This window comes from Neoarius graeffei, chromosome 9 (assembly GCF_027579695.1).
Source record: "Neoarius graeffei isolate fNeoGra1 chromosome 9, fNeoGra1.pri, whole genome shotgun sequence".
NCBI classification, from domain to species: domain Eukaryota; kingdom Metazoa; phylum Chordata; class Actinopteri; order Siluriformes; family Ariidae; genus Neoarius; species Neoarius graeffei.
This window is the reverse complement of record NC_083577.1, coordinates 62,577,622-62,602,646: the sequence shown is the minus strand read 5'-3', so window position 1 is coordinate 62,602,646 and position 25,025 is coordinate 62,577,622. Positions and strand designations below refer to the sequence as shown.

At 40.5% G+C, this 25,025-nt stretch overlaps 1 protein-coding gene across 1 annotated transcript; it reads right to left on the bottom strand.

Moving 5' to 3' along the window:
• Nucleotides 1-4,459: 4,459 nt before the first annotated feature.
• rbm45 (RNA binding motif protein 45) lies at nucleotides 4,460-16,008 on the bottom strand. Its single transcript, XM_060930048.1, has 10 exons — nucleotides 15,507-16,008; nucleotides 15,193-15,315; nucleotides 12,554-12,680; nucleotides 12,335-12,454; nucleotides 10,975-11,151; nucleotides 8,858-8,987; nucleotides 7,710-7,806; nucleotides 7,167-7,330; nucleotides 6,121-6,335; nucleotides 4,460-4,777 (listed from the first exon to the last, which is right to left on the bottom strand). Exons 1-9 carry the CDS (start codon nucleotides 15,774-15,776, stop codon nucleotides 6,143-6,145), a joined length of 1,401 nt encoding a protein of 466 aa, XP_060786031.1. The 5' UTR covers nucleotides 15,777-16,008; the 3' UTR covers nucleotides 4,460-4,777; nucleotides 6,121-6,142.
• Nucleotides 16,009-25,025: the final 9,017 nt, after the last annotated feature.

Here is a 25,025-nt window from a genome sequence, read left to right as displayed (position 1 = left end):
TTACTGGCCAATCGTAGCGCGTCTACCATCGCAATGACCAATCCTAACACAGGGGGCGGGATTTGGAGGAACACGGGCTGGATTGCACAGCTGGTTCAGCGTAAAAGCCGGAGCGGCTCATGTTTTGCACAGACGGTATGCGCAAACAAGATGCTTTTTAATAATAGATAATAAAAAAAAAGACTTTATGTTCATAAGATTAATAACCAGTTTAGGCCTTCAAATCCAGGGGTGCAGATCCGATGTCAGGATTTTTTTTGGGGGGGGGGACGGACGGACACAAAAGTGATTTTTTTTTTTTTGCCCGTATGCAACTCATACCATGCAACCATAAATCACAACTTCGTAAAAGCTCGCCACATCATTCAAAAAGTACTGCACAGGGAATCATTTGTCTGAAAATACATTCTCATCTCATCATCTCTAGCCGCTTTATCCTGTTCTACAGGGTCGCAGGCAAGCTGGAGCCTATCCCAGCTGACTACGGGCGAAAGGCGGGGTACACCCTGGACAAGTCGCCAGGTCATCACAGGGCTGACACATAGACACAGACAACCATTCACACTCACGGTCAATTTAGAGTCACCAGTTAACCTAACCTGCATGTCTTTGGACTGTGGGGGAAACCGGAGCACCCGGAGGAAACCCACGCGGACACGGGGAGAACATGCAAACTCCGCACAAAAGACCCTTGCAGCCACGGGGCTCGAACCCGGACCTTCTTGCTGTGAGGCGACAGCGCTAACCACTACACCACCGTGCCGCCCTGAAAATACATTTGTTTGTACATTCATTCATTCATTCATTCATTATCTCTAGCCGCTTTATCCTTCTACAGGGTCGCAGGCAAGCTGGAGCCTATCCCAGCTGACTATGGGCGAAAGGCGGGGTACACCCTGGACAAGTCGCCAGGTCATCACAGGGCTGACACATAGACACAGACAACCATTCACACTCACATTCACACCTACGGTCAATTTAGAGTCACCAGTTAACCTAACCTGCATGTCTTTGGACTGTGGGGGAAACCGGAGCACCCGGAGGAAACCCACGCGGACACGGGGAGAACATGCAAACTCCACACAGAAAGGCCCTCGCCGGCCCCGGGGCTCGAACCCAGGACCTTCTTGCTGTGAGGCGACAGCGCTAACCACTACACCACCGTGCCGCCCTGAAAATACATTTGTTTGTACAATTTCAAATAATTTAGGGGATTTTTATGGGGGGGGGGAGAAGACAATTCATGTCCCCCCCCCCCAGGATCTGCACCCATATTCAAATCTATCCAGGCTTGGGACTGGCACCAAGTATGCACTGTTTTATACAAACCCAGTGGCTGGGTATTTTACCTAACCTGCATGTCTTTGAACTGTGGAGGAAACCTATGCAGACTCACACAGAGACAACCATTCACACTCACGGTCAATTCTAAGTGGTTAGCACAGTCGGCTCACAGCAAGAAGGTTCTGGGTTCGAGGCCGGCGGTGGCCTTTCTGTGCGGAGTTTGCATGCTCTCCCCGTGGGTTTCTTCCACAGTCCAAAGACATGCGGTCAGGTTAACATGGGACGGCCTTGGGCTGGGGTGCCCTTGAGCGAGGCACCTAACTCCCAACCGCTCCCCGGGCGCTATGGCTGCCCACTGCTCTGGGTGTGTGTGCTCATTGTTCACGTGCATGTGTGTTCACTGCTTCAGATGGGTTAAATGCAGAGAGGAATTTCACAAGTATGTGATGAATAAAGTTGTGCTTTCTTTTTTTCCTTTCAATTAACCTAACCTGCATGTCTTTGAACTGTGGGGAAAACCAGAGCACCCGGAGGAAACCCATGCAGACTCACAACCAACCACTCACACTTACGGTCAATTGTAAGTGGTTAGCACAGTCGCCTCACAGCAAGAAGGTTCTGGGTTCGAGCCCAGCGGCCGGCGAGGGCCTTTCTGTGCGGAGTTTGCATGTTCTCCCCATGTCTGCGTGGGTTTCCTCCGGGTGCTCCGGTTTCCCCCACAGTCCAAAGACATGCAGTTAGGTGGCCTTGGGCTGGGGTGCCCTTGAGTGAGGCACCTAACTCCCAACTGCCCCCCGGGCGCTGTTAGCATGGCTGCCCACTGCTCTGGGTGTGTGTGCTCATTGTTCACGTACAGTACATGTGTGTGTTCACTGCTTCAGATGGGTTAAATGCAGAAAGGAATTTCACAAGTGTGTGATGAAAGTTGTGCTTTCTTCCTTTCCTTTCAATTAACCTAACCTGCATATCTCTGGACTGTAGGAGGAAACCCACGCAGACACAGGGAGAACATGCAAACTGCACACAGAAAGGCCCAGCGGCCGTGAGGTTCAAATCCGGAACCTTCTTGCTGTGAGGTGACAGTGCTAACCACGGCACCACCATATTACTGCCTTGAACTATTGGGTTTTTTTTATCTGTAACCACTTATCCCATGTGAGGTCGTGGAGGGCAAGCTGAAGCCTATTCCAGCTGATCATGGGTGAGAGGCAGGGTACACCCTGGACAAGTTGCCAGGTCATCGCAGGGCTGACACATACAGAGACACAACCAACCATTCACACTCACGGTCAATTTAGAGCCTCCAATTAACCTAACCTGCATATCTTTGGACTGTGGGAGGAAACCCACGCAGACACAGAGAACATGCAAACTGCACACAGAAAGGCCCGTCCGTGAGGTTTGAATCCAGAACCTTCTTGCTGTGAGGTGAGGTGACAGTGCTAACCACTACACCACCATATTACTGCCTTGAGCTATGCCTTCTCATAATCATAACTTGAGTTCTCACAAGAATGACTTAGTATCTCATAATAAAACATGACATAATTTTGAAAAAAATGTTCTCATTATGAAATGACTATAATGACAAGTCAATTCTCATCTCATTATCTCTAGCCGCTTTATCCTGTTCTACAGGGTCGCAGGCAAGCTGGAGCCTATCCCAGCTGACTACGGGCGAAAGGCGGGGTACACCCTGGACAAGTCGCCAGGTCATCACAGGGCTGACACATAGACACAGACAACCATTCACACTCACATTCACACCTACGGTCAATTTAGAGTCACCAGTTAACCTAACCTGCATGTCTTTGGACTGTGGGGGAAACCGGAGCACCCGGAGGAAACCCACGCGGACACGGGGAGAACATGCAAACTCCGCACAGAAAGGCCCTTGCCAGCCACGGGGCTCGAACCCGGACCGTCTCGCTGTGAGGCGACAGCGCTAACCACTACACCACCGTGCCGCCCAACAAGTCAATTACGACACTCAATTATAAGATACAAAATCATTATGAGATACTATATGGCTTTTCTTTCGTTCATGTGGTTGAAATCAGCTTCCATACAGAAGTGTGCTGCTAATGAAAAGGCAGTCTGAATATGGTGCATCATAACCTAACTTGGCAGAAAACCATTCTCAGTTTGTAATTTAATAAACAGCCAGCTGAACCAAAGGACCCAAAATACATCTGTATAAAAATCAAGGGTTACATTGAAAAACAATTCAAACTCTGCAAGATCTGTATTTTGACCATACTCTTTCCTTTTTAACATTTTATGCTCTATATTTATTCATAACTTCAGCACTCGAGTCTTGAGGCGCTCAGGTAAACACTTTCATTTTCAGGTAAACAACACTTTCATCAGTCTTGCTCTGGATTATATTACAGACGAGCACCATCCTGCATTCACATTTACTATACTAAATCATAAGGTGATTAACCTCAGACTCTTCTTTAAAAAAAAAAAAAAAATCAGTATAAATGATATTTGAACTATCAGATTACATGAGATGAATGAAACTCATCATGGCCAATTTAGGAGGTGTCAGCTGGCACATACAGGGCTCTGCCTCATTACAGCTGTACAAATACTGCATCTATCAAAGACCCTGACAGCTTTAATTATGCCCACTGTAAAATATCTGCCACCTGGTGGAGTGCAACAGGTCCTACTGTGTATTCATGATCAAGTGAAGTCGTCCACTGCGCTGGCTGTTCTCTCCCATTGATCACGTAAGTAGTGTTGGAGATCTAACATAATACTTCTGATACTATTAGCCGACAGCCTGAAAACACAAGTTTCATCATGACCGTCATGTGCCAAATAAATAAAATGCTCATTGCCAAATTGAGACTTTTTTTTTTTAATCTGTAAGAATTCTCAAACTATTACAATTTTATTAGTTTAGAAAATAATCACTAAATAATAACAAATTAATAACGTCATAAATCCAGTGAACGAATATGGATACACATCACTTTACTCCTTCAGTATAACACCCAAGAAGTAAACTAAGGTTTATCCATTCAGTCTAATCTGTGCTCTGAATATGCGCAAAACCTTGCAACGTTGTGGAATGACCTTGATCATACTTATACAATTATTAATGCTTAGGAGTAACAATTTTAGGTGGAGGGGGGCAAAAAAAAAAACCACAAAGCAATTCAGGTGGATTTTTTTTTTTTTATTAGTAGCAAGACCATTTACATGAAACACAAACCTGCATACAGCAATTAATTGTCTAGTGTCTGTGTGAGTTCTGTCAACTTAAGCTTTGTCTTCACAGTCTTTAGAATTTTACACCATTTAAAAGGTGCCTTTCAGAATTACAGATACGAAAAGAACACAGAATTAAAGGAGACGTAGCGTTCATCCTCAAAGGAAAACATCACAATATGTACGGTAGTCACTGTCCGTAGCTATGAGGTCGTGTCATCGTAAAAATCCGTCCAGTCATGTCGAGGTCATGCGTCATGTCACTTACACTCTGTAGGAACAAAGACAGCATAACCAGTTACACAAGAACACCCTGCTGCGAGACCTGCTTCCTGTGTGTGAATGAATACAGACATGTATTTGTCAAGCTTCATCCATCAAGCGTGCCTTAAGGTAGGGGGTCGACCGAAATCGGCCCGAACGATAAATCACAGCCGATATTCAGCATTTTTTTTTCTCGATTTTCAGAATCGCTACTTACACTTGTTTCTTTGCCGATAAAAGTGTTTGTTACGCATGTGCATATCTGATGCAAAAAAGACCACACTTCCATAGTCTGGGCCAATGTCCCGCCCACAGCATTATTGGATTGGTAGTAATGTGGACAATGTGTCAAGTAAATCCAAATATGCCTTTTGGTGTTTGTGAGAAAGTCAGGAATGAAGGAGCATATTTTCACTCACTCTCTCAAGCACACACATCTTGTGATGACAACTGTCATCGGTATACCTTTTGCATAGTTTTATTCAAAGCACTTGATTTTTATAAAATGTTTAAACATTCAATGAACAATGTTTAAATGTACGTTCTAAGAACTGAATTCTTCAAAAATCTTCAAACATCAAAATTATGGTAAATGAATTTTAGGTCCAAATATCGGTTTTTGGTGTCCTTGATCAGCCCAGGAAAAAAAAAAAAAAAAAATTATATATATCTTGTCCCCTACCTTAGAAGGCTTGCACAGATTAGTGAATGTTACTTTGACAGTAGTCCCTTTTTTTTGTCTATGGAATTTGAAGAAACAGACTCGAGAGACACCCCCCCCCAAAAAAAAAACAAAAAAAAAAAAAACACAATGTCATATAAAAAGGTGAAAAACCTCATGGTAAATAAATAAAATCAGATTATGGAATCCCCATCAAGAAAATCACTTTTTTTTGCATAACAATCCAATTTCATCTTCCATTCAGTAACTGATAAGTGAGGAGATAAAAATCATTAGCACAGAATTGAGGTTGAGTGCTTATCAGACCTGCAAAAGATAAATAGGCTTTCTTTATGCTTGATCTTGAGCGGAATTGAAGGCATGAGTGAGAGAGAATGGTACTTGATTACAAGCACACTAATTTAAAATCAATGTACAAGAGTCAACATTAAAAATCAGAGTTTAAAAAGCCATGATAAGCTAGGAATGATTAAAACTGTACACAATTTTTCTCACGTAAATAGCTTTAATGAAAGGATGACGTGTTATTTTGAGCGTTTTTTTTAAATTGTAACTATGTCTTATTAGAGTAACTCAATATTGATAAACACCTGCACGCTGAGGTTCCTCAGTGAGCCAGATGATGGGATTGGATTAAAGGTGATGCCTTACCAGGAGTTGTGACTTACCTTCTCTAATTTGGAAGCTGCATCAGTAAGTTCTCTGCCTCTTGTGAGACTCCTCTCTAGGTGGATCAGCAAGCATGACCTTCATTTTCACACCGTTTACCACTCTGCCATGAAGTGTTGCCATGGCGTCATTTGCATGCTTTCGGTCTGCATATTTAATGTAGCCAACATTCCGGCCTGGCACCAGGAACACCTCCACTAAAGAGCCAAAACGACTGCGGCGAGAAAACAAACCTGCATGTTCATTCACGGTTACCGGAAAGCAAAAAAAGATTCAGTCTACTAAACAACTGTACTAATCTAATAAAACCCATCTTCTGCAAAAATCAAGGTTAACGGATGGACATCATTAATGCTTCAAAAATACAGGGATGCAAACCGTGCGCCTTTTGGCGGATGCCGCCTTTTTCACGGCTGAATCGTGCAGATCCGATTTTTTTTTAGGGGGGGGGGGGGGGGGGGGGGGGCGTTGGAGTGTCTGAATGATTTCATCAAAGTAAATTCTGTATTAAAATTACTAAATAAGCAAATGCTGTTACAGTCCATGAAACATAGGAAGTATGAGAAGAAAACAGTAAATCAGAAAGCTGCGCACGTTTGCGCGGAAGCTGCGCAAATGCGCGCAGCTTTCTGATTTACTGTTTTCTTCTCATACTTATACTTCCTATGTTTCATGGACTGTAATGGCATTTGCTCATTTAGTAATTTTAATACAGAATTTACTTTGATGAAATCATTCAGACACTCCAACGCCCCCCCCCCCCCCCCCCCCCAAAAAAAAAAAAAAACGGATCTGCACGATTCAGCCGTGAAAAAGGCGGCATCCGCCAAAAGGCGCGCTGTTTGTGTCCCTGTAAGTAGAAGGAAATCTTGATCCACGTAATGAAGCGTGAAGAGAACCATGTCCAGAAGTACACACATTTTAGAAAATATAGGTTTTTTTTCCTGGCCTAATTTTTACACAATACGGCGTTTGTTTTCCGTGAAACCAAAGCAATCTGCAAGGTGGAAAAAAATTTAAACTGTGTGAACATCACAGCACTCACCAGAACACATCTTCCAGTATGTCCACTGGCAGTGGTGAGGGGTTGAAGATGACAAAAAGCCTCTCTTTGACCACACTGTCAGGAGAAGCCAGCTTCTTGTGAGAGGGGAGGACAACATCTGTCTGAACACGAGGCTTCTGGGGCATTGACGGTGTCGCATAACCCTGCAGACAAATTTCATTCAGCTCATTAGAGGAGGTCATCACATTATGCAGCTTTTAACAATAAACCAGTTATTTAGTCCTAATTTGGAGCTACCAATATTGTGCCACAGTAGTTCCAGAACTACAATATGCTCACTAACAGAACACTGAAAACAGACCTAATTTTACATTTTATGCGGAAAGTACTATTATGTGAAAACCATTATGTCAACTCTCAAGATAAGCGGCCCGTTTCTGCAGCTCCTAATTGGGATTTTGAAGTGACTTAGTTAATCAAACTTGGGTTTGATTACGGCGATACTGCAATTATACACTCATACTAGTTGCTCCATCATGCTTCACTTCTCCCAGAGTGGTATTTAAAAAGAGTGCTGCTTACTGCTGTGGTCTTCATTAATTGAGCTCCAGAGGGGCCGTTCCATACCATCGACATCATCTGGGCTGCAACCAACTGCATGGCCATCTTCCCTACTGGGCTGAGAGAAGAAATCGCACAATATTAAAGTGCTGAATCCTGTGCAAATTTATCATATATTAAATTAGTCAAAAGTTTGGACACACCTTTTAATTCAATGGTTTTTCCTTATTTTTATTTAAAAAACAAACAAACAAAAAAACTCACTTCATGTCTAAAACATAATGATGGCTGGGTGGTACAATGGTGTAGTGGTTAGCACTGCCGCCTCAGAGCAAGAAGGTTTTGGGTTTGAGCCCAGTGGCTGACGGGAGCCTTTCTGTGTGGAGTTTGCATGTTCTCCCAGTGTCTGCATGGGTTTCCTCCGGTTTCCCGCACAGTCCAGAGACATGCACTTAGGTTAACATGGGGCAGTCATGGTCTGAGGTTGGGCTGAAGTGCCCTTGAGCAAGGCACCTAACCCCCAACTGCTCCCAAGGCATAGCTGCCCACTGCTCTGGGTATGTGTGCACCCAATGCTCACTTGTTTGTGTGCGTGTTCACTGCTTCAGATGGGTTAAATTTCACTAGGTGCTTAAGTCTGTGCTTGAGTGTATGCGTGACAAAGGGTTCTTGGCTTGGCTGTCATTTCTCTTTACTTAGCTGAGCAGTTCTCAACATAATATGGATTACTACAGTTCTGAAACATGGTTATTTACTGTATTTATTATTTACTGTTTAATTTTCCATTAAGTAGCTTTTGACGAGGCACAGCTGTTAATTGAAAAGCATTCCAGGCGACTACCTCATGAAGCTGGTTAAGATAATGCCAATAGTGTGAAAAGCATCATCAAGGTAAACACTGGCTACTTTGAAGAATCTAAAATAAACATATCCTGTTTTTTTAAACACTTTTTTTTTTTTTGTTTACCACATAATTCCAGATATGTTCCATATGTTGTTTCATAGTTTGATACTTTCAGTGCTGTGCTGCAGTGTAGAAAATAGTCAAAATACAGAAAACCCTATGAATGAGTAGGGGTGTCCAAGCAAGACTATTACTGTATGAAAAGGTACACATGAGGTAAACTAAAAATTAAGATGGATAATAAGAGCTCAGAGCTGGTCTCTACCTGGTCCTGTCCTCTCCATCATCAATGAAAGTGACAGAAAGTCTGTTTCCAGGTGGATACTCAAAACCATTCAGTTTTTCTTTAGCATACACAGCCGAACCCAGATTACTGTACCGAATCATAGCCTGGCCTGTGAACAACAAAGATTATTAGCTTTCCCTAAAATAATATTTCAAAAATAAAATGTACTGTCAGTCCAAAATAACTGCCAAATACAGTAATTACTACCAACTCCATGCCAACAAAATTTGGAGTTCGCTAGATGCTACTGTGACTTTGGAACCAGAGGAGAAAAACATTTAGCAACAAACACACATTCAACAAAAATAACTCTGTACTGATTAGACTTTACTGTCTAGTCTCAAATCTCATCACGAATGTAGGCAGACATTTGCAAAAATATTTGTGTGTCTACATATATAAATAAAATATCACACACACACACACACACACACACACACACACACACACACACAGTATTGTACAAAAGTCTTAAGCACATGTAGAGAAATGCTGAAGACCAAAAATGGCTTTAAAATAATGAAATTAAATGTTTCAATATTAAAACAAATACAACAAACAGCACTAAGCCATAATAAACTAAGCAAAGTCAATGTTTGGTGTGAGACGACCCTTTGCTTTATTTAATTATTATTATTATTATTTTTTTAAAAAGGCAGTCTCAAGTACAATGTGTGCAGTTTTATAAGGAAATGAGCTGTAGGTTTTACTGAGCATCTTACAGAACCAGCCACAGTTCTTCTGGACACTTTGTAACGCTTGCTTCTTAATTTTGCAGCAAAACCCAGTAGCCTTCATTATGCTTTCTTTTTTTTAATCTGAAAAGTGGTCTCTTATGTAATAAGCTGCTTCTACAACATTTAATTTTGTGCTGGAAAACGAATATTTGTCACTCTAAAATGTTTTTGTATTGACCTGATAATGTAGAAGTCATAAAATAGAAATCTAGAACAGTTTGTATGAAAAAAAAATAAAATAAAAATTATTATATATATATATACACACATACACACACAGACAGTAGGGTTCCTAATACTTTTGCACAGTACTGTACATATTTGTGTAAAAAAATAATTTTATATGTAGAAATTTAAATTTGTTAAAGACGATCATATTTTCGAATGTTAAAGGAACAGTCCACCGTACTTCCATAATGAAATATGCTCTTATCTGAATTGAGACGAGCTGCTCCGTACCTCTCCGAGCTTTGCGCGACCTCCCAGTCAGTCAGACGCGCTGTCACTCCTGTTAGCAATGTAGCTAGGCTCAGTATGGCCAATGGTATTTTTTGGGGCTGTAGTTAGATGCGACCAAACTCTTCCGCGTTTTTCCTGTTTACATAGGTTTATATGACCAGTGATATGAAACAAGTTCAGTTGCACAAATTGAAACGTGGCGATTTTCTATGCTATGGAAAGTCCGCACTATAATGACAGGCGTACTAACACCTTCTGCGCGCTTCGGCAGTGCATTGATACGGAGCTCAGATATCAATGCGCAGTCGAAGCGCGCAGAAGGTGTTAGTACGCCTGTCATTATAGTGCGGACTTTCCATAGCATAGAAAATCGCCACGTTTCAATTTGTGCAACTGAACTTGTTTCATATCACTGGTCATATAAACCTATGTAAACAGGAAAAACGCGGAAGAGTTTGGTCGCATCTAACTACAGCCCCAAAAAATACCATTGGCCATACTGAGCCTAGCTACATTGCTAACAGGAGTGACAGCGCGTCTGACTGACTGGGAGGTCGCGCAAAGCTCGGAGAGGTACGGAGCAGCTCGTCTCAATTCAGATAAGAGCATATTTCATTATGGAAGTACGGTGGACTGTTCCTTTAAACTAATGAACCACAAATACCTTTTACCCATCTTTTCAAGGCTGTCAGTAATTCTGGAGCTCACTGTAAATTAATAAGTCTTAAATAAACAACTACATTATGAGAAGGGATCAACTACATCCCAAGGATTTTACATTTCATACTGATGGCAATTAGATGTACAGATGCAAAAATATACAAATATTTTAAACGAGATTGAAACTGTCTGCCCTGCACTGGTTGAGGACAGTGTTGTAGTCGGGGTGGTCTAGATTACCTTTACTGAAACCATATTGGTCCCTCTGCATTTCACAGTACTCCATTCCTGGGATCAGATCAAACAGGTTATAAATCTGCTCCTGTGCGACAGGCGCACGCGATGACACCATCAGGCACCGAGTTATCAAGTCAGAGTTCCATCCGTCTCCAGCACTGTAACAACTAGACTCTGCAGCTGCAGCACACACACACACACACACACACACACACACACACACACTTTTGTATTCACTTTGTATAAAGTCTTGCTGCAAAGTTTACAGTAAAATATTCCGGTGCTATTATACTAAAGATCATAAAAGCACTCTTGGAACGTCCCTTGTTGTCCAATCGGTCCAGTTTATACCACAGCACTGCTGAATTCTCAATACTGACTAGTTAGGAGTTTCTATAGTAGCACAGCTTTAACAGCAGTGAAAGCTGCAATTCAAATCACGTTTACGTTAATATGCTCATTCCAATATGGTATCAATTCTATGATTCAAGTCTAACAATTTAACGAAATGTGTTAACTGTTGCTGTAATGAAGCTTTCTATAAGAAGAATGAGATTTTACCATGTATGAAAGCAAACTCTATGCAACAGTCAAAGGTAAAGCTGTAGAGGACCGTTTCAAAGATGTTTCACTATAGAAAAAAGTTACTATTTATTTAAAAAAAAAAAAAAACCTTGCTGTGGTATAAGTGGAACAAAACAAGTCAGGATTAAAATTCAATATTCCCTATAAATTTTTTTTTAATGATATAAATCCTATGCTTTCTCTAACAGCAGGCAACGTCATGTTTGTTTTAATGCATAAGTAAGAACACAAACATGTCTATAGCTGCAGTTTTGCACTAAATAGAATCGATAATTTTCAATAAAACAACTGCAAATGGTTTGTGTTTCCATTCAGTGATGGCATTAAAGCTGGGTTCTCTCATTGTGATAGAGCGTTTTTTTCAGAAAGGTAGCGTTTCCATTTGCTCTTAACGTCATGTAACTTAAATGCAAAAAATGTGTTTCCATTTCAATTTTGCGACATATTGCTTTATTGACTCGTCTGAAAAAAAAAAATCACCTCACGCGAGCATAAAAACATAGCAATATTTGAGGGGTGTTTTTACTTTTCCAAAATTCACACGTTTCCATTACTCTCTTTTTGCAATTTCAATTTGTGCATTCAGAAGGTTAATGGAAACGTGGTTTACATTTCAAGTATTTTCTGAGAGTGACAGACAATATGTTCACAACAAGAAGAAACACAAAATGCACAAATGTTAGATCCATTAGTGTTACCAATCTATTAAACTTCAAATATGGAAGTCGCCGACTATGAATAACAGGGAAACTGCAATACTCTAGGATTTAACACATACCAAATGGGTAGGAACTTAAGCCTGGCTCATTTGCTACATGATCTGATCTTTGGTTGCTGAAATAGTCATTGTCGGCCGGTGCATTTTTCGTCCTTGGTTCAGCAAGAATGGCTCTGAATGCTAGACAGACACAAAATAATACATGAAAATGCTTTATACATGCTCAAATTTCTCATCATGGTTTGGTGTACAAAGGAGGAGCACAATCATGCCACTTACTTTTGTCACAGTTCTCTATAGCCTTGGCAGCCTGAGAGGGTTTGTGATACCTGACGTAGCCCAAGCCCTTACTCTCCCCTGTAGATTTATTTTTTATGACGATGGCATACTCTATATCACCATAGACCTGTCATTAGTGAAAGAATGAGAGGACAAGTGGAAGAATTAAAAAGACAGCATGAAAAATTTATCATGATACAGCATAATTTTTACTTCACCTTAATTTATCACAAGTCATGGTGGTATGGCCTAGCCCTGTGATACACTGACAACCCTGCCCAGGATAAAGTAGTTATTAATCAATCAATCTTTCGTAAGAAATGCATTGTTTTTCATAGAGGGGTTAGTAGACTATATGTAAAAATCAATAAATCACAAATAAGCCAATTGGCTATTTATCTGTTCAAAGCACCTGATTCATCTCTTCAGTGAAATGACATGAGGAGTAAAAATCCACACAGCTGTGACATGGTTTTATGAGAGTTTGACCCCTCCCAAGTTGAAGAAAGTTTAATTTTAATTTAATTCAATTCAATTCAGATGCATGACAAAGACTATAAAAATTAAGTATAAAAATTATGTGAAGTGGGGGAAGCCATGGTCTAAAGCAGACCTGGGTATTTTACGGCCCGCGGGCCACATCTGGCCCTTTGGTTCATTCTGACTGGCCCACGTAAGGTTAATTAGAAATTACAAAATAAACGTATTTTCTAATTTTACCTCATGCATGGACTGAATGTGCATTGCTTTTATTTTGAAGTTGTGTTCAAAAAAACGCAATGCGCGCGACATGAACATGACATGAAATCCCACGAAACCTAATCCCGCGATAACTACTTCCGTAATTTGTCCAGACCAACCACAAACTTGTACGTCATCCTTCAAACGGTCCAGCCAATCACATAGTGTGACGTCACCAGCCGGAGCCCGAGCCGATCTGTAGATCTGATACCTACACCGAATCGACTGATGATCATCTGTCAGCTGTGCTTCGCATCTCCACCTCAGACATTCAACCTGACTCTGATGCACTCGTTAAAGACCAACAGAGACTAGATTTCTCTCAGTGAACAAATAAAAAAACTGAAAAACACCAAATGAGGTGATTAGACTACAAATGTGGGCATCATTATTATAATATGATGCATCTTGCTTGATATTTGGAGTAGAAAGACAATATTGTGATGTCTTTATTGTGTTTTGGGGTGAATTTGACTGAAAAAAAAAAAAGGTGCAAACATTCACATTTTGTTAACCATTGTTTTGGAAAATTTGATTGAATAAATGACATTTTTTGTCAGGCAACCTCGTTTTTTTTCCATACTCTTACTAGTCTTAGCAGCTTGTAAAAACAATGTTATTTATTGCTTTATATAAAGAAATACAATTAATATATTATGCAGAATTTAGTTCAGCCTTTTGGTCCGGCCCTCCACAAAATTTTCTGTTTCTCATGTGGCCCCATGGAAAAAATAATTGCCCACCCCTGGTCTAAAGGTTAGTGAAGCAGCTTTGGTACCAAATGGTTGCCAGTTCAATTCCCTGGACCAGCATGAATGACTGAAGTGCCCCTGAACAAGGTACCTAACCCTCATATGCTCCCCAGGCTGCTCTGGGTGTGTGGCTCTGGATAAGAGCATCTGCTAAATGCCATTAATGTAATGCAATGAAGTGCCACATATGGCAAGGACTGTCTATACGACTTGGCAATGAAAACGGTAGTCTTTCACTTCCACTAATGGTATGCTCACTTCTTTTGACTTTATAACATTAAAACAGTGCAAACTTGTCTTGAACTACTGCTTGCATTTTAAAAAAAAAGTTTTTGTACCGGCGGCACGGTGGTGTAGTGGTTAGCACTGTTGCCTCACAGCAAGAAGGTCCGGGTTCGAGCCCCGTGGCCGGCGAGGGCCTTTCTGTGTGGAGTTTGCATGTTCTCCCCGTGTCCGCGTGGGTTTCCTCCGGGTGCTCCGGTTTCCCCCACAGTCCAAAGACATGCAGGTTAGGTTAACTGGTGACTCTAAATTGACCGTAGGTGTGAGTGTGAACGGTTGTCTGTGTCTATGTGTCAGCCCTGTGATGACCTGGCGACTTGTCCAGGGTGTACCCCACCTTTCGCCTGTAGTCAGCTGGGATAGGCTCCAGCTTGCCTGCGACCCTGTAGAACAGGATAAAGCGGCTAGAGATAATGAGATGAGATGTTTTTGTACCAGTAAAAGGGACTACTTTTTTGGACACTGGTGCACGCTGAACTGTGTGCATTTTTCACCAGTAAAATCCATCTGTTTGGAGGCGAACCGTGTTTGGTTGACTTGGCCAGAACTGCGGCAGTTCCTTGGCTGGTTCCTTCCTGCGCACTCGTACACACGCACACTCAGACCTACGGGCAATTTAGAATAGCCAGTTAACCTAACAGCATGTCTTTGGACTGTGGGGGAAACCGGAACACCCGGAGGAAACCCACACAGACGTGGAGAGAACATGCAAACTCCACACAGAAAGGCCCCGTCGAACCCAGAACCTTCTTCCTGTGAGGGGACAGTGCTAACCACTACACCACCGTACTGTCCCCAAATGTCCTAATAAGAAATAATAATTATAAAAAAAGGTCATATCTTTACACGATGTTATTGTTATACCTTGAAGGTCTCCTTCAGGTCATCTTCAGTAAATGTTTTGGGAATCATGACAAAGATTCGGGTCAGCTCCTCATCCTCCACGTCTCTGTGGCTCCCAGAAGATCTGGACTGGGCGATGAAAACCTGTCCAAGCAAAGAGACCAGACGGTCTGATGAGAACGACAACTGTGTTGTTGTTTTTTTTTTTAAACAAACTATTCATAGAAATAGAAACACACTTCCGGTCACAATTTGAGTGAAACACTTCACTGGTCTGGAGGAAAGAAAAAAAAAAGAATGCAATAACAGAGAGAAAAGCACTGTCCTGAACACACCTTAATGGGTTTGGTTCCTTCAGCCAGACACTTGCCATGCATTTCCTCCATGGCGGTACAGGCCTGTGAGGACCGGGCAAATTTCACAAAAGAAACTCCTTTCGACTCTTTCGTATGTTTGTCTTTTACCACCCAGATGTCCTGGATTTCCCCGAAGGGGGAAAACCGCTCCCGGATAGTGTCCTCCGTGATGGATTTGCTGGTGACCAGAAACAGTCGGCTGTTCGGGGGATCATCGAGGTAAGACGACGGCCTGTTATAGTCCTCCATTTTCACTGCGCTCAGCACTGTTCAGCCTCCGAGCTCACTAACCGATAAATTACAAACCGCCTAGCAAGTTTACTCCTTTCTTTAACTCGACAAAATACAAATAAAACACCTAAAAACAAAACAACAACAGCTTTACTAAAGGAACTGAACTGCAAAACAAGTAAAAGCCCAATGTTCCGTCTACTGTCCGAACACTGCTTTATCGTCAAATCCCACGCTTCAAAATAAAAGTCTTTCCGCAGTATTTGGGCTAAATTAAAAGTCTTTCTTTCTTTCTTTCTTTCTTTCTTTCTTTCTTTCTTTCTTTAACTCAATAAAATACAAATAAAACACCTAAAAACAAAACAACAATTTTACCAAAATAACTGAACTGCAAAACAAGTAAAAGCCCAATGTTCCGTCTACTGTCCGAACACTGCTTTATCGTCAAATCCCACGCTTCAAAATAAAAGTCTTTCCGCAGTATTTGGGCTAAATTAAAAGTCTTTCTTTCTTTCTTTCTTTCTTTCTTTCTTTCTTTCTTTCTTTCTTTAACGCAATAAAATACAAATAAAACACCTAAAAACAAAACAACAATTTTACCAAAATAACTGAACTGCAAAACAAGTAAAAGCCCAATGTTCCGTCTACCGTCCGAACACTGCTTTATTGTCAAATCCCACGCTTCAAAATAAACGTCTTTCCACAGTGTTTGGGCTAAATTAGTTTTTCTTTTTTTCTTTAACTCGACAAAATACAAATAAAACACCTAAAAACAAAGCAACAACAGCTTTACTAAAGTAACTGTAAAACAAACTTGTCAAAATTGTCATATCCCACGCTTCAAAATAAAAGTATTTCTGCAGTATTTGGGCTAAATTAAAAGTCTTTTTCTTTCTTTCTTTCTTTCTTTCTTTCTTTCTTTAACTCAATAAAATACAAATAAAACACCTAAAAACAAAACAACAACTTTGCCAAAATAACTGAACTGCAAAACAAGTAAAAGCCCAATGTTCCGTCTACTGTCCAAACACTGCTTTATCGTCAAACCCCACGCTTCAAAATAAAAGTTTTCCCGCAGCTTTTGGTCTAAATTAAAGTCTTTCTTTCTTTTTTCTTTAATTGTACAGAATATAAATAAACCACCTAAAACAAAGCAACAACAGCTTTACTAAAGGAACTGAACTGCAAAACAAGTAAAAGCCCAATGTTCCGTCTACTGTCCGAACACTGCTTTATTGTCAAATCCCACGCTTCAAAATAAAAGTCTTTCCACAGTATTTGGGCTAAATTAAAAGTCTTTCTTTCTTTCTTTTTTCTTTCTTTCTTTCTTTCTTTCTTTCTTTCTTTCTTTCTTTAACTCAATAAAATACAAATAAAACACCTAAAAACAAAACAACAATTTTACCAAAATAACTGAACTGCAAAACAAGTAAAAGCCCAATGTTCCGTCTACCGTCCGAACACTGCTTTATTGTCAAATCCCACGCTTCAAAATAAACGTCTTTCCACAGTGTTTGGGCTAAATTAGTTTTTCTTTTTTTCTTTAACTCGACAAAATACAAATAAAACACCTAAAAACAAAGCAACAACAGCTTTACTAAAGTAACTGTAAAACAAACTTGTCAAAATTGTCATATCCCACGCTTCAAAATAAAAGTTTTCCGCAGTATTTGGGCTAAATTAAAAGTCTTTTTCTTTCTTTCTTTCTTTCTTTCTTTCTTTAACTTGACAAAATTCAAATAAAACACCTAAAAACAAAACAACAACTTTACCAAAATAACTGAACTGCAAAACAAGTAAAAGCCCAATGTTCCGTCTACTGTCCAAACACTGTTTTATCGTCAAACCCCATGCTTCAAAATAAAAGTTTTCCCGCAGCTTTTGGTCTAAATTAAAGTCTTTCTTTCTTTTTTCTTTAATTGTACAGAATATAAAAAACCACCTAAAACAAAGCAACAACAGCTTTACTAAAGGAACTGAACTGCAAAACAAGTAAAAACCCAATGTTCCGTCTACCGTCCAAACACTGCTTTATTGTCAAATCTCACACTTCAAAATTAAAGTCTTTCCACAGTGTTTGGGCAGTGGAAAGGTAGTCTTTCTTTTTTCTTTAACTCAACAAAATACAAATAAAACACCTAAAAACAAAGCAACAACAGCTTTACTAAAGTAACTGAACTGCAAAACAAGTAAAAGCCCAATGTTCCGTCTACCGTCCGAACACTGCTTTATTGTCAAATTCCACGCTTCAAAATAAATGCCTTTCCACAGTGTTTGGTCTAAATTAGTCTTTCTTTTTTTCTTTAACTCGATAAAATACAAATAAAACACCTAAAAACAAAGCAACAACAGCTTTACTAAAGTAACTGTAAAACAAACTTGTCAAAATTGTCAAATCCCACGCTTCAAAATAAAAGTCTTTCCGCAGTATTTGGGCTAAATTAAAAGTCTTTCTTTTTCTTTCTTTCTTTAACTCGACAAAATTCAAATTAAACACCTAAAAACAAAACAACAACTTTACCAAAATAACTGAACTGCAAAACAAGTAAAAGCCCAATGTTCTGTCTACTGTCCAAACACTGCCTTATCGTCAAATCCCACACTTCAAAATAAAAGTTTTCCCGCAGTTTTTGGTCTAAATTAAAGTCTTTCTTTTTTTCTTTAATTGTACAGAATATAAATAAACCACCTAAAATAAAGCAACAACAGCTTTACTAAAGTAACTGAACTGCAAAACAAGTAAAAGCCCAATGTTCCGTCTACTGTCCGACACTGCTTTATTGTCAAATCCCACACTTCAAAATTAAAGTCTTTCCACAGTGTTTGGGCTGTGGAAAGTTAGTCTTTCTTTTTTCTTTAACTCGACAAAATACGAATAAAACACCTAAAAACAAAGCAACAACAGCTTTACTAAAGTAACTAAAACAAACTTGTCAAAATTGTCAAATCCCACGCTTCAAAATAAAAGTCTTTCCACAGTGTTTGGGCTAAATTAAAAGTCTTTCTTTTTCTTTCTTTCTTCCTTTAACTCGACAAAATACAAATAAAACACCTAAAAACAAAACAACAACTTTACCAAAATAACTGAACTGCAAAGCAAGTAAAAGCCTAATGTTCTGTCTACTGTCTGAACACTGCTTTATTGTCAAATCCCACGCTTCAAAATAAAAGTTTTTCTGCAGTTTTTGGTCGAAATTAAAGTCTTTCTTTCTTTTTTCTTTAATTGTACAGAACATAAATAAACCACCTAAAACAAAGCAACAACAGCTTTACTAAAGTAGCTGAACTGCAAAACAAGTAAAAGCCCAATGTTCCGTCTACTGTCCGAACACTGCTTTATCATCAAATCCCACGCTTCAAAATAAACGTCTTTCCACAGTGTTTGGGCTAAATTAGTCTTTCTTTTTTTCTTTAACTCGACAAAATACAAATAAAACACCTAAAAACAAAGCAACAACAGCTTTACTAAAGTAACTGTAAAACAAACTTGTCAAAATTGTCAAATCCCACGCTTCAGAATAAAAGTCTTTCTGCAGTGTTTGGTCTAAATTAAAGTCTTTCTTTCTTTCTTTCTTTCTTTCTTTCTTTCTTTCTTTCTTTCTTTCTTTCTTCTTTAACTCGACAAAATACAAATAAAACACCTAAAAACAAAGCAACAACAGCTTTACCAAAGTAACTGAACTGCAAAACAAGTAAAAGCCCAATGTTCCGTTTACTGTCCAAACGCTGCTTTATCGTCAAAGCCCACGCTTCAAAATTAAAGTCTTTCTTTCTTTCTTTCTTTCTTTCTTGGAAGACATTATTAGGAATAAATCCTACTTTCCTTCCAAGCATGTGACCGCATAAAAAGTAACATTGTAATTACTAGTAATAACATCATAATATGCAAATATGTAAAATGTCAACATGTAAATAACAATTGATTCAGGATTGAGCAATCGATTACTATGGCTGTTCTATTAGTATTTTTTTTGAAGGACTGCAACAAGTAGTCCACTACTTACTCTGAGTACTAAATGAGAACTGGTTACTTTAATAGGAACACTTGAACACCTGCTCATTTATGCAGTTATAGAATCAGCCAATCATGTGGCAGCAGCACAATGCAGAAACGGATCAAGAGCTCCAGTGAATATTCATATCAAACATCAGAATGGGGGAAAGTGTAATCTCTGTGATTTTGATTGTGGCAGTTGTTGGTGCCAGATGGGCTGGTTTGAGAATTTCACATTCACCAAAACTGGACAGTGAAGACTGGAAAAAATTAGGTGATTTTTTTTTTTAATAGTCTGTCCATTGTGGGGTGACTCATGACAGCCTCAGATTCCTGCTCTTGGCTGAGAGGAGTGGAATCCAATGCGGTCTTCTGCTATTGTAGCTCAACCACCTCAAGATTCGATATTTTGTGCATGCTGAGATGTCTTTTGTCCTCTATCAATATTTTCTGTTCACAAAGACAATGCAAAATACAAAAGGGAGATCATTTGTTCAAAACTGTATGCAAAAGTATATACATTATATAAAATTCATTCAAAACAATAATTTTGAAGAATGGACTTCATATTTATTAATTACATTGAATCTTTCAAAGTCTAAATGACTGCAGTATTGCTCAGACCTGAGATATAAAAACAAAATCAATCAATGATTTTTTTGTTTCCTTTCTATCTAAGGTGACCCGACCGGCCTGGACAGTGAGGCCAGTTCTTACATAATGCAAGAACACGAGCTATGGGATTATCATGATACTTTTCACCAAATCAAGTCAAGTCAAGTTTATTTGTATATATTTATATGTATAATTTTATCCCTAATCTATCCCCAATGAGCACGCCTGTGGCGACGGTGGCAAGGAAAAACTCTCTCAGACGACATGAGGAAGAAACCTCGAAAGGAACCAGACTCAAAAGGGAACCCATCCTCATTTGGGCAATAACAGACAGCATCTCATCTCATCTCATCTCATCTCATCTCATCTCATCTCATCTCATTATCTGTAGCCGCTTTATCCTGTTCTACAGGGTCGCAAGCAAGCTGGAGCCTATCCCAGCTGACTATGGGTGAAAGGCGGGGTACACCCTGGACAAGTCACCAGGTCATCACAGGGCTGACACATAGACACAGACAACCATTCACACTCACATTCACACCTACGGTCAATTTAGAGTCACCAGTTAACCTAACCTGCATGTCTTTGGACTGTGGGGGAAACCGGAGCACTCGGAGGAAACCCACGCGGACACGGGGAGAACATGCAAACTCCGCACAGAAAGGCCCTCGCCGGCCACGGGGCTCGAACCCGGACCTTCTTGCTGTGAGGTGACAGCGCTAACCACTACATCACCGTGCCGCCCAACAGACAGCATGACTATAATATTAACAGTTTTAACATGAAGTCAGTTTCGTTGATGTTGTAAACTCTTCATTGATGGAAACTTGAGTGTAAAACTGTTCATGACAACTGCAGTCCTAAAGTTAGCAAGTCAACTGTAGTCCTCAGCCATAAAAGCATTACTGTAAGAGTCCAGAGCATCCTCCAGGTGTCGACTTTCAACTATCCTCATGGGGCCGTCCTCCACAGGAGCGATGCGATGAGACTCCAACCAGACACAGGGCACTAGGATGGATCAAGCAAGTCTGAGGAGCAGAAGAGGTCAGCATCTCGATCCCAGGACCGACATGTAACTCAGAGGGACAGATTGGGGGGGGGGGGGGGGAGAGAAAACACAAATGAATAAATGAATAATCATTTATTCATTTGTGGGAGGTGAGTGGAAACCAGAGAACCCAGAGGAAACCCATGTGTAAGTATATACAGTCCCCTCCCAAAGGACTATACTTGTATACTGAAGTCATCTTCGAAAAACTTAGAACATGTTAGGGTGATTGTTTAAACAGTTAATAGCTCTAAATTTCTCCTCTTGGTTTGAACCCTGGGTGTAACTTATGAAGACTGTTCTTTAAAAGAATTATGCACTAACATGAAGATCAAACAGCTGTCTATGGGAGAAAAGCCATTTTGAAGCTAAGTAAAGAGGGAGAATCATTCAGAGCCATTGCACAAGCATTGGGCACAGGCAATCATTTGGAATGTTCTAAAAAGGAAAGAAATCACTGGTGTACAAACAACCAGGCATCAAACAGTTTCGCCAAGAAAAACAACAGCAGTTGAGGACAGAAATATTATGAGAGCTGTGAAGAAAAATCACAAAAACAACAATCAGTGACATCATCAATAACCTTCCACAGTGCAGGGGTGGATCGAGATGCAAGCCGCTCATCAGCATCAGAATCAGAAGGCAGGATTGGAATTCACATAGAAATACAGAGATGAGCCTCAAACATTCTGTAACCAGAATTAACCTCTACCAAGGTGATGGAAAGGCCAAAGTGAGGAGAAATAAAGGATCTGCTCATGATCCAAAACACACAAGCTCATCGGTCAAGCACTGTGGAGGTATAGTGTCATGGCTTGGGCTGCATCTGGAGCAGATTCACTGATCTTTATTGATGGAACTCATGATAGTTGCAGCAGAATGAATTCAGAATTCTACAGAAACATTCTGTCTGCCAATTTACAGAGAAATGCATCGAGTGTAATTGGGAGGAACTTCATGCAGCAAGAAAATGAGCCAAAACACACAGCCAACACAACAAAGGACTTCACCAGGGGGAAAAGTGGAAGGTTTTAGACTGACCAAGTGAATTACTAGACCTTAACCCAACCAAGCGGCATTTCACCTCCTGTAGATGAGACTAAATGGAGACACCCACAAACAAACAAACAAACAAACAAACAAACAAACAAACAAATGAAAACTTGTGCAGAGCACGATACTTGCAAAAATCACAAAGAAACGGAAGTTATGGCCGATTAGGTGTTTCTACAAGATTTGACCTTAGTGACCTTGACCTTTGACCTTGACCCACCAAAAACTAATGATGTCTTTGTGTGACCCTAGTAAGTTATCCTGTGCACTTTGGTGAAGATTGGTCAATAAATGACGACGCTAGAGCACCAACAAACAAACAAACTGACAAACGGACAGATCAACACAACTGGCAGAAACTGTGGTACAAGCCTGGAAAAGCATCACAAAAGAAGAATGCAACAGTTTGATACTGTTACTACAAGTAAGGAATATGCAACCAAAGATTTTAATATTATTTTAATAATACTTAAAAGTGTTATTTTCTTTAAGACTATCTGTTCCAGTACCTTGCTCACCTAAAAATTGGGTGGTCTGCCACCAAAGGTGCCATATTCTGTTTTTTATCCCTCAACATATTTAGATGTAAATGTCCAGGCATTAAAGCTGAATATCTGATCTATAATCTGATATCATTTGATATCAAATCCAGCAAACACAAAATTAATGGCCTTGCCATTGTAGAGAAATTTCCTGCTATTTGTCTTTCTGGTCAATACCACTTTTGGCTGCAAGTCTTCTGGGATATGTCTATCAGCTTCACACATCATGGGCGGCGCGGTGGTGTAGTGGTTAGCACGGTCGCCTCACAGCAAGAAGGTTCTGGGTTCAAGCCCAGTGGCTAGTGAGGGTTTTTCTGTGTGGAGTTTGCATGTTCTCCCTGTGTCCGCGTGGGTTTCCTCCGGGTGCTCCGGTTTCCCCCATAGTTCAAAGACATGCAGTTAGGTTAACGTGGAGCAGCCTTGGGCTGAAGTGTCCTTGAGCAAGGCATCTAACCCCTGACTGCTCCCTGGGCGCTCTAGTGTGGCTGCCCACTGCTCTGTGTGTGTGTGTGTGTGTGTGTGTGTGTGTGTGTGTGTGTGTGTGTGTGTGTGTGTGTGTTCACTGCTTCAGATGGGTTAAATGCAGAGGATGAATTTCACTGTGCTTGAAGTGTGCATGTGACAAATAAAGGTTTCTTCTATCTGGATCATGACTTTTGGCCATTCATCTGAAGAAAATTTGCTCACGCTCTGTGAAATTGTATGGAAACATATGGTGAAGAACAATTTTCAAAAATTTCAAACCTTCCCACAAATTCGAAGATGTTTTTGCTGTAAACTGACATACAGTGTGATACAGCCACCCATTTGCTCGTTTATTTGCGCCCTGTATCCTATCACTAAACTGCAATACCTGCCATAACCACTGGAGGGCGCGATTTCTTGAAACTGTGGTAGAACCATTATTTGTTTTCTAAGGTATGCCTTAATATAATAGATTTTAATATGATAATTGAGAGGGCGGCACGGTGGTGTAGTGGTTAGCACTGTCGCCTCACAGCAAGAAGGTCCTGGGTTCGAGCCCAATGTCTGATGAGGGCCTTTCTGTGTGGAGTTTGCATGTTCTCCCCGTGTGCTTTCCTCCGGGTGCTCCGGTTTCCCCCACAGTCCAAAGACATGCAGGTTAGGCTAATTGGTGGCTCCAAATGGACCTATGTGAGTGTGAATGGTTGTTTGTCTCTGTGTGTCAGCCCTGCGATGATCTGTACCCCACCTCTCTCACCCATAGTCAGCTGGGATAGGCTCCAGCTTGCCTGCGACCCTGTACAGGATAATGGATGGATGATAATTGAGGCGTATTATATTTCACAATAAGGGAGTGTCTTAAACTATCCATCTAATGATCTGTCAATCATGCTTGGTAATGATAACTTTTTTCTTATTTTTTTTTCACCACCATGCATAGTCCTTTATCTACATTAGCACTAGATAGTTGTTGAAAGAAAGAAAAATTCCATGTACATGTCGGGAGGAATTAAAATCTGATTTGAGAGCACTGTGATATCAGTTGAAAAAAAAACCCTCCACATGTCTTGTTCTGAATCTGCAGTAGCCTAAAGAAACAAATCATTATTTCCTAATTAACATTGCTGAGAGCGTTTCTGACATGGAATACGTGGATGTGACGTGGGTTGGACATAAAGGAGCGCATCATCTGACGTCACTGGCGGATCTACGACACGCTCTGCTGCTCGCTCAGCGCGCTGGTGCTGATGCTGCGCTCCGGTTCACAATGAGGCGGAAGCTCAAGTTATTCGAGAGGATGCTCTCTCTGGCGCGTCCGCTCACAAGCATGGAGCCGGAACCTCGGCGTGTCCCACACTGTGTGGAGATGTTCAGGAAGCGAGAAGTGAAAGCGGACTTCATGGCAGGTCAGAATCACCTGGACCAAAACGGATGCTGAAGTTGCATGCATGGGCTTTATTAGTCTGCTTCCAGCAGAAACCGAGCTTGAATTCTTTTGCGTATCGAACACTTCCTCCAAATTGGCAGTTTATTCTGTAAAGTGATAAACA